At 46.0% G+C, this 16,652-nt stretch overlaps 1 protein-coding gene across 3 annotated transcripts in view; it reads left to right on the top strand.

Annotated features, from left to right (window-relative positions):
- The window catches only part of ADGRV1 (adhesion G protein-coupled receptor V1), a 588,171-nt gene that overhangs the window by 100,020 nt on the left and 471,499 nt on the right, over nt 1-16,652 (top strand). For all 3 annotated transcript variants that reach the window (XM_056538342.1, XM_056538334.1, XM_056538351.1), the window contains one exon: nt 4,123-4,299. In XM_056538342.1, the coding sequence (XP_056394317.1) occupies nt 4,123-4,299 (177 nt within the window). The remainder of the gene's footprint in view (nt 1-4,122; nt 4,300-16,652) is intronic.

Raw genomic sequence — 16,652 nt, 5'->3', positions numbered from 1 at the left:
CAGCGGCCAGTAGAATGGTCACTAGACAAGCAGGTCAAACCTTGAGAGCAACATGTAAGCTCCTGTTGCAGACTATGATAAACCCACCTATTGCTCAGGCATTGAGCACTGGGAAGGGGCCCTTAAATAGGCAAACTGCAAATTGCAAATTGCCTCCAGAAAGTATAGTACTGAAAAGGACAAATACGCTGCTCAAAAAAATAAAGGGAACAATAAAATAACACATCCTAGATCTGAATGAATGAACTAATTGTATGAAATGCTTTCTTCTTTACATAGTTGAATGTGCTGACAACAAAATCACACAACAATTATCAATGGAAATCAAATTTATCAACCCATGGAGGTCTGGGTATGGAGTTACACTAAAAATCAATGTGGAAAACCACACTACAGGCTGATCCAACTTTGATGTAATGTCCTTAAAACAAGTCAAAATGAGGCTCAGTAGTGTGTGTGGCCTCCATGTGCCCGTATGAACTCCCTACAATGCTTGGGCATGCTTCTGATGAGGTGGCGGATGGTCTCCTGAGGGATGTCCTCCCAGACCTGGACTAAAGCATCTGCCAACTCGTGGACAGTCTGTGGTACAACTTGGCGTTGGTGGATGAAGCAAGACATGATGTTCCAGATGTGCTCAATCGGATTCAGGTCTGGGGAACGGGCGGGCCAGTCCATAGCATCAATGCCTTCCTCTTGCAGGAACTGCTGACACACTCCAGACATGAGGTCTAGCATTGTCTTACATTAGGAGGAACCCAGGGCCAACCGCACCAGCATATGGTCTCACAAGGGGTCTAAGGATCTTATCTAGGTACCTAATGGCAGTCAGGCAACCTCTGGCAAGCACATGGAGGGCTGTGAGGCCCCCCAAAGAAATGCCACCCCATACCATTACTACCCACCTCCAACCTCCAAACCGGTCATGCTGGAGGATGTTGCAGGTAGAAGAACGTTCTCCACAGTGTCTCCAGACTCTGTCACATCTGTCACATGTGCTCAGTGTGAACCTGCTTTCATCTGTGAAAAGCACAGGGCGCCAGTGGTGAATTTTCCAATCTAGGTGTTCTCTGGCAAATGCCAAACATCCTGCACGGTGTTGGGCTGTAAGCACAACCCCCACCTGTGGACGTCGGGCCCTCATACCACCCTCATGGAGTCTGTTTCTGCCCGTTTGAATGGACACATTTGTGGCCTGCTGGAGGTCATTTTGATGGGCTCTGGCAGTGCTCCTTCTGCTCCTCCTTGCACAAAGGTGGAGGTAGCAGTCCTGCTGGTGGGTTGTTGCCCTCCTACGGCCTCCTCCACATCTCCTGATGTACTGGCCTGTCTCCTGGTAGTGCCTCCATGCTCTGGACACTACACTGACAGACACAGCAAACCTTCTTGCCACAGCTCACATTGATTTGCCATACTGGACGAGCTGCACTACCTGAGCCACTTGTGTGGGTTGTAGACTCCGTCACATGCTACCACTAGAGAAGCACCGCCAGCATTCAAAACTGACCAAAACATCAGCCAGGAAGCATAGGAACTGAGAAGTGGTCTGTGGTCACCACCTTCAGAACCACTCCTTTATTGGGGGTAATTGCCTATAATTTCCACCTGTTTTCTGTTCCATTTGCACAACAGCATGTGCACTTGATTGTCAATCAGTGTTGCTTCCTGAGTGGACAGTGTGATTTCACAGAAGTGTGATTGACTTGGAGTTACATTGTGTTGTTTAAGTGTTCCCTTTATTTTTTGGAGCAGTGTAGTATAGTACTAGTGTTGCTCGCGAATATTCGCAATGCAAATTTTATTAGCGAATATCGCATATTTGCGAATTCGCGAATATAGCACTATATATTCGTAATTACGAATATTCTTTTTTTTTCATTTTTTTTTTCACAGTACACATCACAGTGATCACCCCTCTGCTTCCAGCTTGTGTGGTGTAAAGAAGGCTCTAATACTACTGTGTGAGACTGGCGTGCAAATTTTGCATATGCTCATTTTCACATATACCAATTTTCACTTATGCTAATTTTGTTTGATGCTAATTTTCACATATGCTAATTTTCGTATACGCGCATTTTCGCATATGCGAAAATAAAACGCGAATATTACGAATATGCGAATTTAGCGAATATATGACGAATATTCGTCCATATATTCGCGAAATATCGCAAATTCGAATATGGCCTATGCCGCTCAACACTATATAGTACTAAAAAAGAACAGTGCTGAAGTACAATACGTAATTTTCATTAAAACCTGCTGTTTTTCTATAGATAGTATGTCAGCTGAAGTAACAAAATGACCTGTATCAACAGCAAACAAATCTAAGACTTTAAAGATTATGTAATGCTACATAACCTATATTACCCCATTTTCAGAAGAAGTTGTTGAGAAATGGCTGTCTATCCCTCCACAAAAGCTTTGCTCATAAAAAGAAAAATAAACGTACCCAGAGTGTTATATTAAAAAAGAAAAGGTGTTTTTTTTAAACAAATCTCTCTTCCTTGGACAAATGAGCCAAAATATAAATGTTCACTATAAAAGCTTGGAATTTTGTTGTGCTACATGGCTAAGATCGAAAGATTTGGACAAACCTTCAATAAACAGTATTTAGACATCGCACACAGAGAAATGAGTCTTCATTTAATCTCCAGTCCTACTGCTTTATATAAATGACAGTGTTTCATATTTGCTAAGGCACTAAGAGCACTTTATTATGCATTTATTATATCTACATGCAGTGAAAATATCACATAATTATTTCTGCAAAATATTTTAATTGTCCCTTCTTGATGATTGCATTGCTGGCTTACTTTACATTAGTGGTGTTCTTCTGAAAGTTTCCAGTACAGTGGTCCCTCAAGTTACAATATTAATCGGTTCCAGGATGACCATTGTTAGTTGAAACCATTGTATGTTGAGACCATAACCTGGTAATTGGTTCTGAAGCCCCAAAAGGTCATCCAAAAATAGGAAAAAGGGAGGATTAAACAAAAATAAGTAGATAACTAATATAGATAAAGCAAATTCTTACATTAAAAAGTAAGAAAGATTTTCTGGGAGCTGTAATCACTGTCTATTTAAGTGTTTTCCAACCAGGGTGCCCCCAGCTGTTGCAAAACTACAACTCCCAGCATGCCCGGACTGCCTTCGGCTGTCCGGGCATGCTGGGAGTTGTAGTTTTGCAACAGCTGGAGGCGACCTCGTTGGGAAACACTGGTCTATGTAGAGGACAGGAGCTTCTTCAGGGTCCTGTACAGTACATGCAATGTCCTAAAAAAGTAACATGGTGTCCAAAGGAGCAGCTAACCATGGCATGGGTTAAAAGTAGTACAGAACATGTAGTACCTCCCTGTACTGTAGGGGCACCAGTCAGTGCCTGTACTATAGGAATACAGGGGTTTTACCAGTGAATGCCAATTCTGATTGGTCGGTTCTTCCAGCCATTGACATGTTTTGCAGATTCCATAGCATTGTATGGTGAGTCTGGTTTCAAGTTACAATGGTCCAAAAAAGACCATTGTATGTTGACACTATTGTAAGTTGAGGCCATTGTAAGTTGAGGGATCACTGTATAGATTTCACTAGACAGGCAGAATGTACAGTTAACATACATATGCCCCACCTTTTGATTTTGCCAGTCCACCTCCATCTGATCTGTTTTCTGCTTCAAAAACAAGCGATTGATGCAGGATCTACCTTTCAGCCAATCACTGGCCGAGACAGGACACTGCTGTGGCAAGTGATTGGTTGAGCCAGCCGGTCCTGCTCTGAGCGCTCGTCTTGGAAGCAGGAAGAAGATACAAAACTAGTAGGACTGGCTGGAGGCTAACAGTAACTGCAGAGAAGCAATGAGGGATCGGGGCTAGGTAAGTATAGATTTTCTTTTTCACATTTTTTCCTGAACCCCAGCAGTATGTTAATTTTTGCAAAACACTGAACAACTCCTTAGAATAAAATATTGTTAGTTTCTATAACAAACATTTTCTTTTACTTCTGAACTTTTTGCCACATATAAGCTAAATTGAGTTGAACATGTGTAATGTTGACTGTATTTGCTAAATATCCGAGATTCCATATTTTGGTGTTTATATAATTATTATTGCTGTCATTTATTTTTAGTTAGAATTCACAGAACTGCTGAGACCCAGCCCCATAGTGCCACCATTAAGCCCAAGACTTGGAGCTCTGCAAAATGTTTCATTGAAAGTTACTCCTGACATTGCAAATGGAGAAATTGGATTTATTAGCAATCTGCCAATAATTGTGTCTGAGCCCGAGAATGTCTCCTATAATGTGGTAAGTGAACGCTACTATATGGGAGTTGCAAACTTTAAGTAACTTTAGTGTTTTATCAATCTGCCTGACCCCAAGATTGTCTGGTTTTACCCATAAAACCAATCAGAGGGCTTCTTTCATTTTTAAACTGCTTTAAAAAAATTTGAAATAAGCGATCTGATTGGTTGCTATTAGAGATGAGCAAACTTACAGTAAATTCGATTCGTCACGAACTTCTCGGCTCGGCAGTTGCTGACTTATCCTGCATAAATTAGTTCAGCTTTCAGGTGCTCCGGTGGGATGGAAAAGGTGGATACAGTCCTAGGAAAGAGTCTCCTAGGACTATATCCACCTTTTCCAGCCCACCGGAGCACCTGAAAGCTGAACTAATTTATGCAGGATAAGACATCAACTGCCGAGCCGAGAAGTTCGTGACGAATCGAATTTACTGTAAGTTCGCTCATCTCTAGTTACTATAGACAACTGCACCACCCTTCCTCTACACAGGTTTTGCTAAATCTCCCCCATGGTGTTTATTTCTATTTTGTACCATAATCCAGTACAAATGACATGTATGTATTATCAAATTTAGTAATGTAGAAGAGAATGGGGATAATTTATTAAAATCTTTTACAATGACCTTGCCACTTTTTAAGTGGAAAGAGCTTCTCATAAAGTGGGCATACCCTCTCATGCCTGCCTTGTCTACTATAATTTATGCCAGAAAACTGGTATAGATTGTAGCTGCAATCTACACTAGCTCATAGATGGCATAGGGATCAGTCTGTGGTACCCAGAAATGGGCCTTTTGGTAAATTTAGAGCAATTTATTTCACTGCAGATTATCAAAAGACCAATGTGTAAAATGACGATCTTTAGGATATTTGCCTCAAATACCTACATAATGGGGGAGAAAAATAAAACTGTCAGTGCCAAAAATCTGGTGCAATCTGCACACAAAAAGACTTGCATGATTTTCACCACATTTTCAATGTATTTTAGACACTTCTTTGATACTTTTTCCCCTTGCTCTATAAAGGGGAGGGACTTACCAAAAAAAGGAAATGGCTACTGCAAAACCAGTGAGGTTTAAATGCACCAAAAATGCACCACATTTTTGAAAATCTTAGCCAAGTAGAAGGTGATACAAACTTACGAAGCCTACAAAGTCTAAACATGTGATAGATGTGATAACTCATTTATGTTTACCCAAAAAATGAGGCAGTTTTTATCTCACCCACTTACACAGAAATGATTTATTAAACACAATGCTTGCTGCACCCTATGATCTGGAAAATAGAAAAAATAGAAATTAGTTCACCATGTGTTCCATTTTTTAGAAATCCAAATCTCAGTCTCCCACATGTTTTTTCTTTCTTTCTCTTGCTGTTACTCTTTTTCTGCATCCTTTTTTTTTTTAAATGGAATGCTGACATATACCTAGGATGCAGTGCCTTAAAGGGGTACTCTGCTGGAAAGCCTTTTTTTTTTAATCAACTGATGGCAGAAAGTTAAACAGATTTGTAAATTACTTCTATTTAAAAATATTAACCCTTCCAGTACTTATCAGCTGCTGTATACTACAGAGGAAGTTTTTTCTTTTTTAATTTCCTTTCTGTCTGACCACAGTGCTCTCTGCTGATGCCTCTGTTTATGTCAGGAACTGTCCAGAGCAGGATAAGTTTGCTATGGGGATTTTCCCCTACTCTGGAGAGTTCCTGACATGGACAAAGGTGTCAGCAGAGAGCACTGTGGTCAGACAGAAATGAAATTAAAAAAGAAAAGAACTTCCTCTTGAGCATACAGTAGCTGATAAGTACTGAAAGGATTAAGATTTTTAAACAGAAGTAATTTACAAATCTGTTTAATTTTCTGGCATCAGTTGATTTAAAAAAAATGTTTTCCAGCGGAGTACCCCTTTAACACTTGCTGTGTTCACATTGCATTAAAGGGGTACTCGGGTGGAAAACCAATTTTTTCTAATCAACTGATACTAAAAAGTTAAACAGATTTGTAAATTAATTCTATTAAAAAACTTAATCCTTCCAGTACTTATCAGCTGCTGTATACTACAGAGGAAGTTCTTTTCTTTTTTAATTTACTTTCTGTCTGACCCCAGTGCTCTCTGCTGACACCTCTGTTTATGTCAGGAACTATCCAGAGCAGAATAAGTTTGCTATGCGAATTTTCCCCTACTCTGGAGAGTTCCTGACATGGACAGAGGTGTCAGCAGAGAGCACTGTGGTCAGACAGAAATGAAATTCAAAAAGAAAAGAACTTCCTCTGGAGCATACAGTTGCTGATAGTACTGGAAGGATTAAGATTTTTAAATAGAAGTAATTTACAAATCTGTTGAACTTTCCGGCATCAGTTGATTTAAAAAATAAATAAATAAATAAAAAATTCCAGCGGAGTAACCCCTTTAACACCTGCTGGGTTCTCCCTACATTAAATGGGTACTCGGGTGGAAAACACATTTTTTCTAATCAACTGGTACCAAAAAGTTAAACAGATTTATAAATTAATTCTATTAAAAAAATCTTAATCCTTCCAGAACTTATCAGCTGCTGTATGCTTCACAAGAAGTTGTATTTCTTTCTGGAGTTATTTTCTGTCTGACCCCAGTGCTCTCTGCTGACACCTCTGTCCATGTCAGGAACTGGCCAGAGCAGAAGAGGTTTACTATGGGGATTTGCTTCTACATTGGACAGTTCCTGACACGGACAGGGGTGTCAGCAGAGAGCACTGTGGTCAGACAAAAAACTATACAACTTCCTCTGGAGCATACAGCAGCTCATAAGTACTGGAAGGATTAAGATTTTTAAATAAAGGTAATCTTTTGAACTTTTTGGCACCAGTTGATTTTACTAAATGTGTTTAATGTAGTGTGTCCTACAGGTGTAGGTATTAAAGATGTTGTCTGGTGATTACGGTAATTCTTCTTAAAACCTGATCAGGGAGGAGAGGATTACTTACCTCCTCCCTGACCAGGTTTTGAAAGAAGTTAATCGCTGGACTACATCTTTAAATCTGTTACCTTTTGGACTGTTCCTGTGAATCCTTCACTAAGCATAACACAATGGGGCATTGAGTATTGTCGCATAAAAGCATCACTGTCATTTGAATAAACTTTTGACAGTCCAGACATCGATATCAGGAAGGGCACCTGGTGCAATCTGACCTTTGACATGTCTGGAAAATGTGTCAGAAGTTTATTCAAATAACAGTGATGCATTAAACTGTACCTATCTTTACAACAAACTTCTAACAACTTTGAACATCATGCTGGATGTTTAGCATTGTGTGGCTTTAGAAAGTGTGTTTTGAAGTTATTTATGCTTTGCTTTTGCAATGAATTTATTATAATTAGAGAAGAGCAAATTTTTAAAAAAAATTCCAGAAAAATTCGGTTCGGTCCGAATTTATTAGCAGCGAATCACTATTAAAAACTGCTATTTCTTGCCTACAGAGAGCTCAGTAGGCGTGTAGAAAACTTTGCTTTGTCCTAACACGCATAGGGAGTATGCTGTGTTAGTGAAATAATACTGTTATTCAGTATGACATGCAGAATCACTGCCGCAGAGCATCTGGATGTGGCAGATTTTTAATGTAATTTTTATTTCATTTAATTTGAATTTATTTAAATTTTTTGATTACCCATTCTGGTTAGCATCAAGCTGGTGATGCTCTGTGAGGCGAGCTACCACCTGTTCCAGCCCCTGCCTCTCAGCGCACCCCCATACTCTGAGTATCCACTTGAAAAGGGAGGGACTGCAGTACCAGCAACTTGGACAGGAGCACATTCAGCTTCTGTGCCATTGGATAAGTAGGTGCATAAAGCTAGTTTGGCTGCAAGGAAAAGGTTTATACCTGTATCTTAAAATTGAGCTGGCGGTCCTCCGCCAGTCGAGATAGCACCTGTTCCAGCCCCTGCCTCTCAGCCTCCCCCCCCCCCCCCCTGACTGTGAAAGTGAAAATGTTTCATTTAATCAGTTATGGTTCATTTTTATCGCTCCAAGATGTTTCATTGGATTCTTGTGATAATTCCACAGGTAATATGACGGCGACGACCATAGGGCCTCAGTCATGAAATGATTACATTGTTTTTTTTTAATTTAAATTTAAGATTTATATTGGATTCCCAAGTTTAATGTCCCGGTGTTTACTTTGAACTAATACTGTAAGACCACAAAGCCCAAACTAACAAGAAGTCACATGGCGGCACAATGACAGAGCCGGCAAGGCAACTCTCAGGAACACTTTCTCTCAGGCACTAGGGCAACAAAGATCCGACAGGGAAGTGTGGGAGGTGGTGGAACTTGTAACTGAGCCACGTGTGTTCACTTAATTATTGGGCATACTGGCCATTTAAATCTTAGAGCTCCGGCTTGCGTGCCAAAGGGGACGGGGACATGTGTGTCGGAGCAGAGAGGCAGAGGAGGAGGCAGAAGGAGCACTAGGTGAGTGACGGGCTGGGATTTGCATGCGGGCATGTCCCGTGATATGAATACCAGCCCCACCGGCAGCAGGGGTTAACAGGGCCATGTGCTCACGGCCAGCATGTGCGGCCGGAGTGCGGAACATAACAGTACCCCCCCTTTGGTCTCCCCCTCCTTTTACGGTTCAAAAAACTCTTGAGAAGGTAACGGTCCAGAATATTCTCCTTTGGATCCCAAGATCTCTCCTCAGGACCAAAACCCTCCCAGTCCACCAGAAAAAAATGTTTACCTCTCACGTTTTTTTGGCAAGAATCTCTTTAACCTTGTAGATATCAGAAGAGCTGGAGACTGGCATGTTTATGACAAGAGGCTTGAGGAGAGACGTGGAAGGAATTGGGAATACGCATCGTAGTAGGGAGACGGAGTTTGTAGGAGACTGGATTAATTTTTTGTAAAACCTGTTAGGGACCAAGGTAGCGAGAACCAAGCTTGTAGCAGGGAACCTTGAAGCGAATGTATTTGGATGAAAGCCAAACCATGTCACCAGGAGAGAAGGAAGAAGGTCTTCTGCTATTTTCAGCCTGCACCTTCATGCAAGAGGAAGCTTGAGATAATGACTAGTTGAGATAATGACTAATGACGAGTTTGTTGCCAGATGGTAGCGAAGTCTCAGACCAGCTCATCAACAGCTGGCACACCGGAGGAGACTGGGAGTGGAAGAGGAGTACAGAGATGGAGTCCGTAGACAAAAAGGGAGACGATTTCGTGGACTCGGAATCCTTATGATTATATGAGAATTCAGCCCAAGGGAGAAGGTTGACCCAATCGTCTTGGCGAGCTGAAACAAAATGATGAAGATAAGTCTCAAGAATTTGATTAACCTTCTCCCCCTGTCCGTTGGACTGACGGTAGGCAGAGGAGAAGTCCAAATTGATATCAAGACGGGTGCAAAGAGCTCACCAGAACTTAGAAACAAACTGCACTCCACAATCTGAAACAATATGCTGTGTAAGAAAGATATGTAGCAGGAAGTACTTTGCCAGCTGTGGGGCAGATGGGTTGGAGTGGAAAACCAATCCACCATAACCCAGATGACGGTGTCATTACGAGATGGTGGCAGATCGGTGATAAAATCCATAGCGATGTGGGACCAAGGAGTCTCCGGAATGGGTAAAGGCTGTAAGAGTCTAGCAGGTCTCTGCCGAGGAGTTTTGTAACGGGCACAAGTAACACAGGAATGGACAAAATCAGAAACCTCACATTCGAGGTGCAACCACCAGTAGTGACGGTGGTTCAAACGCTGAGCAAACTGTAGGTACAGAAGATTCTTATGGTCGGGGTAGATGCTGACCGGATGAGAAGAACCTTCCAATAAATATTGCCATTCCTCCAAAGCAAGCTTAATGGCGAGGAGTTCTCGATCTCCAATGGAGTAATTACTCTCAGCAGGAGAGAAGGTCTTGGAAAAGAACCCACAAGTTACAGTCTTGCCCTTGGCGTATTTCTGGGTAAAGACGGCACCGGCTCCAACAGATGAGGCATCAACCTCCAAAGCAAAGGGCCTCTCCAGATCAGGTCTCGAAAGCACGGGAGCAGAAGCAAATGCAGACTTTAAATGGGAGATGGCCTGTTCGGTCTCATGAGGCCAAGACTTAGGATTAGAGCCCTTTTTTGTGAGAGCCACAATTGGAGCAACCAAGGAAGAGAAATGTGGGATAAATTGACGATAATAGTTAGCAAATCCCAGAAAGTGTTGAACAGCCCAAAGGCCAGAAGGACGAGGCCAATCCAATACCGCAGACAATTTATCTTGATCCAATGTAGCCAAGAAACGGGAGACTTGTTTTCTCGAATAGGCATTTTTCCAGTTTAGCATAGAGATGATTCTTCTGAAGTCGCTGAAGAACCAGACGAACATGAGTACGATGCTCCTCTAAGTTGGTGGAGAAGATCAAGATGTCATCTAAGTATACAACATCACAGGTGTAGAGAAGATCTCGGAAAATATCATTGACAAATTCTTGGAAAACTGCAGGAGCATTGCAGAGACCGAAAGGCATCACGAGATACTCAAAATGTCCATCACGAGTATTGAAGGCCGTTTTCCATTCATCTCCCTCGCGGATGCGAATGAGGTTATATGCTCCTCGCAAATCCAACTTGGAGAAGACACTGATTCCTCGGAGGCTGTCAAAAAGTTCAGAGATCAGAGGAAGTGGATAATGATTTTGTTAAGATCCCTGTAGTCAATACAAGGGCGGAGTGAGCCATCATTCTTCCCTACAAAGAAGAAACCTGCTCCGGCAGGAGAAGAGGACTTACAGATAAAACCCTTTTGGAGGTTCTTCTAGATATACTCTGCCATGGCTTTGGTCTCAGGAACTGATAACTGTTAAATTCTTCCATGAGGAGGTGTGGTACCAGGCAGTAAATCTATAGGGCAATAGTAAGGACGATGAAGAAGCAGAGACTCAGTCTGCTTCTTGCAGAATACGTCAGTGTTACGCCTAGCGCTCCGGGTCCCCGCTCCTCCCCGGAGCGCGTACGGCGTCTCTCTCTCCACAGCGCCCCGGTCGGTCCCGCTGACCGGGAGCGCTGCACTGTCATGGCCGTCGGGGATGCGATTCGCACAGCGGGACGCGCCCGCTCGCGAATCGCATCCCAGGTCACTTACCCGTTCCCGTCCCCTGCTGTCATGTGCTGGCGCGCGCGGCTCCGCTCTCTAGGGCGCGCGCGCGCCAGCTCCCTGAGACTTAAAGGGCCAGTGCACCAATGATTGGTGCCTGGCCCAATTAGCTTAATTGGCTTCCATCTGCTCCCTGCCTTTATCTGACCTCCTCCCATGCACTCCCTTGCCGGATCTTGTTGCCTTGTGCCAGTGAAAGCGTTTTGTGTGTCCAAAGCCTGTGTACCAGTACTACTGCTATCCACCCTGACTACGAACCTTGCCGCCTGCCCCCGACCTTCTGCTACGTCCGACCTTGCTTCTGTCTACTCCCTTGTACCGCGCCTATCTTCAGCAGCCAGAGAGGTTGAGCCGTTGCTAGTGGATACGACCGGGTCACTACCGCCGCAGCAAGTCCATCCCGCTTTGCGGCGGGCTCTGGTGAAAACCAGTAGTGACTTAGAACCGGTCCACTAGCACGGTCCACGCCAATCCCTCTCTGGCACAGAGGATCCACTACCTGCCAGCCGGCATCGTGACAGTAGATCCGGCCATGGATCCCGCTGAAGTTCCTCTGCCTGTTGTCGCCGACCTCCCCACACTGGTCGCCCAGCAAGCCCGACAGATTGCCCAACAAGATCACCAGCTGTCGTACTTGACCACCATGACTCAGCAACTCCAGTCGCAGCTACAGCAGATTCAGTCTCAGCTACAGCAGCAGCAACCATCTCCTCCGCCAGCTCCTGCACCTCTTCCGCAGCGAGTGGCCACTCCTAGCCTCCGCCTGTCCTTGCCGGACAAATTTAATGGGGACTCTAAGTTTTGCCGTGGCTTTCTTTCGCAATGTTCCCTGCATTTGGAGATGATGTCGGATCAGTTTCCTACTGAAAGGTCTAAGGTGGCTTTCGTAGTCAGCCTTCTGTCTGGAAAAGCCCTGTCATGGGCCACACCGCTCTGGGACCGCAATGACCCCGTCACTGCCTCTGTACACTCCTTCTTCTCGGAAATTCGAAGTGTCTTTGAGGAACCTGCCCGAGCCTCTTCTGCTGAGACTGCCCTGTTGAACCTGGTCCAGGGTAATTCTTCCGTTGGCGAGTACGCCATACAATTCCGTACTCTTGCTTCTGAACTTTCCTGGAATAATGAGGCCCTCTGCGCGACCTTTAAAAAAGGCCTATCCAGCAACATTAAAGATGTTCTGGCCGCACGAGATACTCCTACCAACCTGCATGAACTCATTCATCTAGCCACTCGCATTGACATGCGTTTTTCTGAGAGGCATCAAGAGCTCCGCCAGGAAAAAGACTTAGATCTCTGGACACCTCTCCCACAGTCTCCATTGCAATCTGCGCCTAGGCCTCCCGCCGAGGAGGCCATGCAAGTGGATCGGTCTCGCCTGACCCTGGAAGAGAGGAATCGCCGTAAGGAAGAGAATCTTTGTCTGTACTGTGCCAGTACCGAGCATTTCTTGGTGGATTGCCCTATCCGTCCTCCACGCCTGGGAAACGTACGCACGCACCCAGCTCACGTGGGTGTGGCGTCTCTTGGCTCTAAGTCTGCTTCTCCACGTCTCACGGTGCCTGTACGGATTTCTTCTTCAGCCAGCTCTTCCCTCTCAGCCGTGGCCTGCCTGGACTCTGGTGCCTCTGGGAATTTTATTCGGGAGTCCTTGGTGAATAAATTCCGCATCCCGGTGACCCGTCTTGTCAAGCCACTCCACATTTCCGCGGTCAACGGAGCCAGGTTGGATTGCACCGTGCGTTCCCGCACGAAGCCCCTCCTAATGTGCATCGGACCTCATCATGAGAAAATTGAGTTTTTGGTCCTCCCCAATTGCACTTCTGAAGTTCTCCTTGGACTACCCTGGCTTCTACACCATTCCCCAACCCTGGATTGGTCCACAGGGGAGATCAAGAGCTGGGGTACCTCTTGCTTCAAGGACTGCCTTAAACCGGTTACCAGTACTCCCTGCCGTGACCCTGTGGTTCCTCCTGTATCCGGTCTCTCTAAGGTCGTTATGGACTCTGCCCGCCTTAAGAAGTGCCTCTCCCCCCCTCCCAGTCCAGTCAGGCAAGCCTCGGTGCCTCCTCATGGCCCTCGTCCTGGTGTCACACTGCCCCGTGCCAGGCCTCGCCCTCTGCCCTCCCTCCCCATCCCCACTCCTGCTGTACTGCCTGCCGTTGAGGAATCCCTCCATCCTTTCCCGGTGTCCTCATCCCAGGGGAGGCAGTTACCGGACAAAGAGAAGGGGAGACCTAAGGGGGGGGGGGGTACTGTTACGCCTAGCGCTCCGGGTCCCCGCTCCTCCCCGAAGCGCGTACGGCGTCTCTCTCTCCGCAGCGCCCCGGTCGGTCCCGCTGACCGGGAGCGCTGCACTGTCATGGCCGTCGGGGATGCGATTCGCACAGCGGGACGCGCCCGCTCGCGAATCGCATCCCAGGTCACTTACCCGTTCCCGTCCCCTGCTGTCATGTGCTGGCGCGCGCGGCTCCGCTCTCTAGGGCGCGCGCGCGCCAGCTCCCTGAGACTTAAAGGGCCAGTGCACCAATGATTGGTGCCTGGCCCAATTAGCTTAATTGGCTTCCATCTGCTCCCTGCCTTTATCTGACCTCCTCCCATGCACTCCCTTGCCGGATCTTGTTGCCTTGTGCCAGTGAAAGCGTTTTGTGTGTCCAAAGCCTGTGTACCAGTACTACTGCTATCCACCCTGACTACGAACCTTGCCGCCTGCCCCCGACCTTCTGCTACGTCCGACCTTGCTTCTGTCTACTCCCTTGTACCGCGCCTATCTTCAGCAGCCAGAGAGGTTGAGCCGTTGCTAGTGGATACGACCGGGTCACTACCGCCGCAGCAAGTCCATCCCGCTTTGCGGCGGGCTCTGGTGAAAACCAGTAGTGACTTAGAACCGGTCCACTAGCACGGTCCACGCCAATCCCTCTCTGGCACAGAGGATCCACTACCTGCCAGCCGGCATCGTGACAGTCAGAAAAATCTTGATAAGTTGAAGGTAGACCAGGCAGAGGAGGAAGACGAGAAACAACTTTAGGCTTAACTGGTCTGAGACAAAGATTTTGACAGGACTGACCCCAGAAAATAATCTCTCTGGTTCTCCAATTTAGTTGCAAAGAATGACATCAAAGACAGGGAAGGCCAAGAAGAAGCTTAGAAGTACAGTGAGGCAGTACATAGAATTCAATCCTTTCTTTATGCAAGACACCCACTTGCATGACGAGAGGTTCAGTATGGAAAAGCACCTTACAGTCCAGATTTTGTCCATTAACTGAGGAGATGAACAAAGGTTTGGCAAGCTGAGTAAGAGGGAGAATATATTTGTGGACCAAAGAGCATCAACAATGTCGCCGGCAGATCCAGAATCCAAAAATGCTGTAGCGTTGAAGGCAGATTTGGCTGAAGCGAAGACTTGTACAGAAATGGTCAAGTGAGGAGAGGAGGTATTCACACCTAGGGATACCTCTCCCATGTGCTCTAGGTGCGGGCATTTCCCAGAGGCTGTGGACGAACAGTACAGTCCTTGAGGAAGTGCTCTGGGCTAGCACAATACAGACACAAATTCTCACTGCGATGTTGTGATCTCTCCTGTTGTGACAAGTGAGAACGATCCACTTTCATAGCCTCTTTGACAAGAGGCTCTGAGGAGTGTATGGAAGGACGTTCGAACAAGGGTGCCAGACTAGATTTTCGCCTTATATGGGCAAGTTCTCTCTCCAAACGAAGTTCCTCCTGTCTCTCAGCAAAATGCACATCAATACATGTAGCCAAGTGGATAAGTTCAAACAAGGAAGCCAGAGAATCACGTGTAGCGAGAGCATCTTTTATCCTGCTAGACAGTCCTTTTTTGAAAGTTGCACACAAGGCCTCATCATTCCATGCCAGTTCGGAGGCTAGAGTGCAGAATTGAACCGTGTAGTCACCAATGGAGGAATTCCCCTGGCAGAGATTTAATAGAGCCGTCTTGGCAGAAGAAGCACGTGCAGGTTCCTCAAAGACGCTGCAAAATTCAGCCAGAAACATAGTCAAGTTGGAGGTAACTAGGTCACCGCGGTCCCAAAGAGGAGTAGCCCAGGCCAAGGCTTTTCTGGATAGCAGACTGACCACAAAGGCCTCCTTAGCTCGTTCCGTAGGAAATTTGTCTGACATGAGCTCCAGATGCATGGAGCACTGTGTAATGAAGCCTCTACACAGCTTAGGATCACCATCATACTTAGAGGGTAGATGTAACCTGGAGCCAGAAGACACTGCAGGAACAGGTGGAGACACTGGAGCAGGCTGCTGCTGCTGCTGTTGCTGCATGGCTAGAAGTTGTTGCATCATAGTAGACAATTGTGTGAGTTTCTACGCTTGTCAGGCCAACTGCTGAGATTGATGCACCACAATGGAGGGAAGATCGAAGACATCCGGCAGAGGTACCTCAGCGGGATACATGACCGGATCTTACTGTAACACTCATGGTTCAGTAGACAGGAACACTTGTGGTAGTGGATCTTCTGGACCTGTGTGGCAGATGACACGGATAGTACCAGGGAGCGGAGTCTAAGGTGCCACTGATTTTCACCAGAGCCCGCCGCAAAGCGGGAAGGTCTTGCTGCAGCAGGCGGCACCCAGGTCGCTACCTCTCGCAGGGCTCAACCACACAGCCGGCTGAGGTGATACAAGGCACAGGTAGGATATGGCAACTCGTGGTCAGGATAGCAGAAGGTCAGTGCAGGCGGCACAGATGTGTAGTCAGGGACGTAGCAGGAGGTCAGTAGGCAGGCAGCAAAGGAGCAAGGTCAGGTCACAGAACTAAAGGTCAGAAACATGGCAAGGCAACTCTCAGGAGTGCTTTCTATCAGGCACTAGGGCAACAAAGATCTGGCAGGGAAGTGTGGGAGGTGGTGGAACTTATAACTGAGCCACAGGGGTTCGCTTAATTATTGGGCGTACTTGCCCTTTTAATCTCCGAGCTCCGGGGCGCGCACGCCCTAGGGGACAGGGAAACGTGCACCATAGCAGAGAGGCAGAGGAGGAGGCAGAAGGAGCACTAGGTGAATGACTGGCTGGGATTTGCATGAGGGTGCATCCCGCGATGCGAATCCCATCCCCCCGGCATCAGGGGTTAATGGGGCCATGCGTTCATGGCCAGCGTGTGCGACCGGAGCATGGAACATAACACCTAAAATTAAAAGATTCATTTTAGTGGCCACTTTAGTCGCTAAGGCAAACCATGTGAAGAACAGCGTGACACCGCCGTGCCCTGCACACATGGTATG

The sequence above is a fragment of the Hyla sarda genome, chromosome 1, assembly GCF_029499605.1.
Source record: "Hyla sarda isolate aHylSar1 chromosome 1, aHylSar1.hap1, whole genome shotgun sequence".
Classification (NCBI taxonomy): Eukaryota; Metazoa; Chordata; class Amphibia; order Anura; family Hylidae; genus Hyla; species Hyla sarda.
This window is presented reverse-complemented; position numbering and strand designations above follow the sequence as displayed.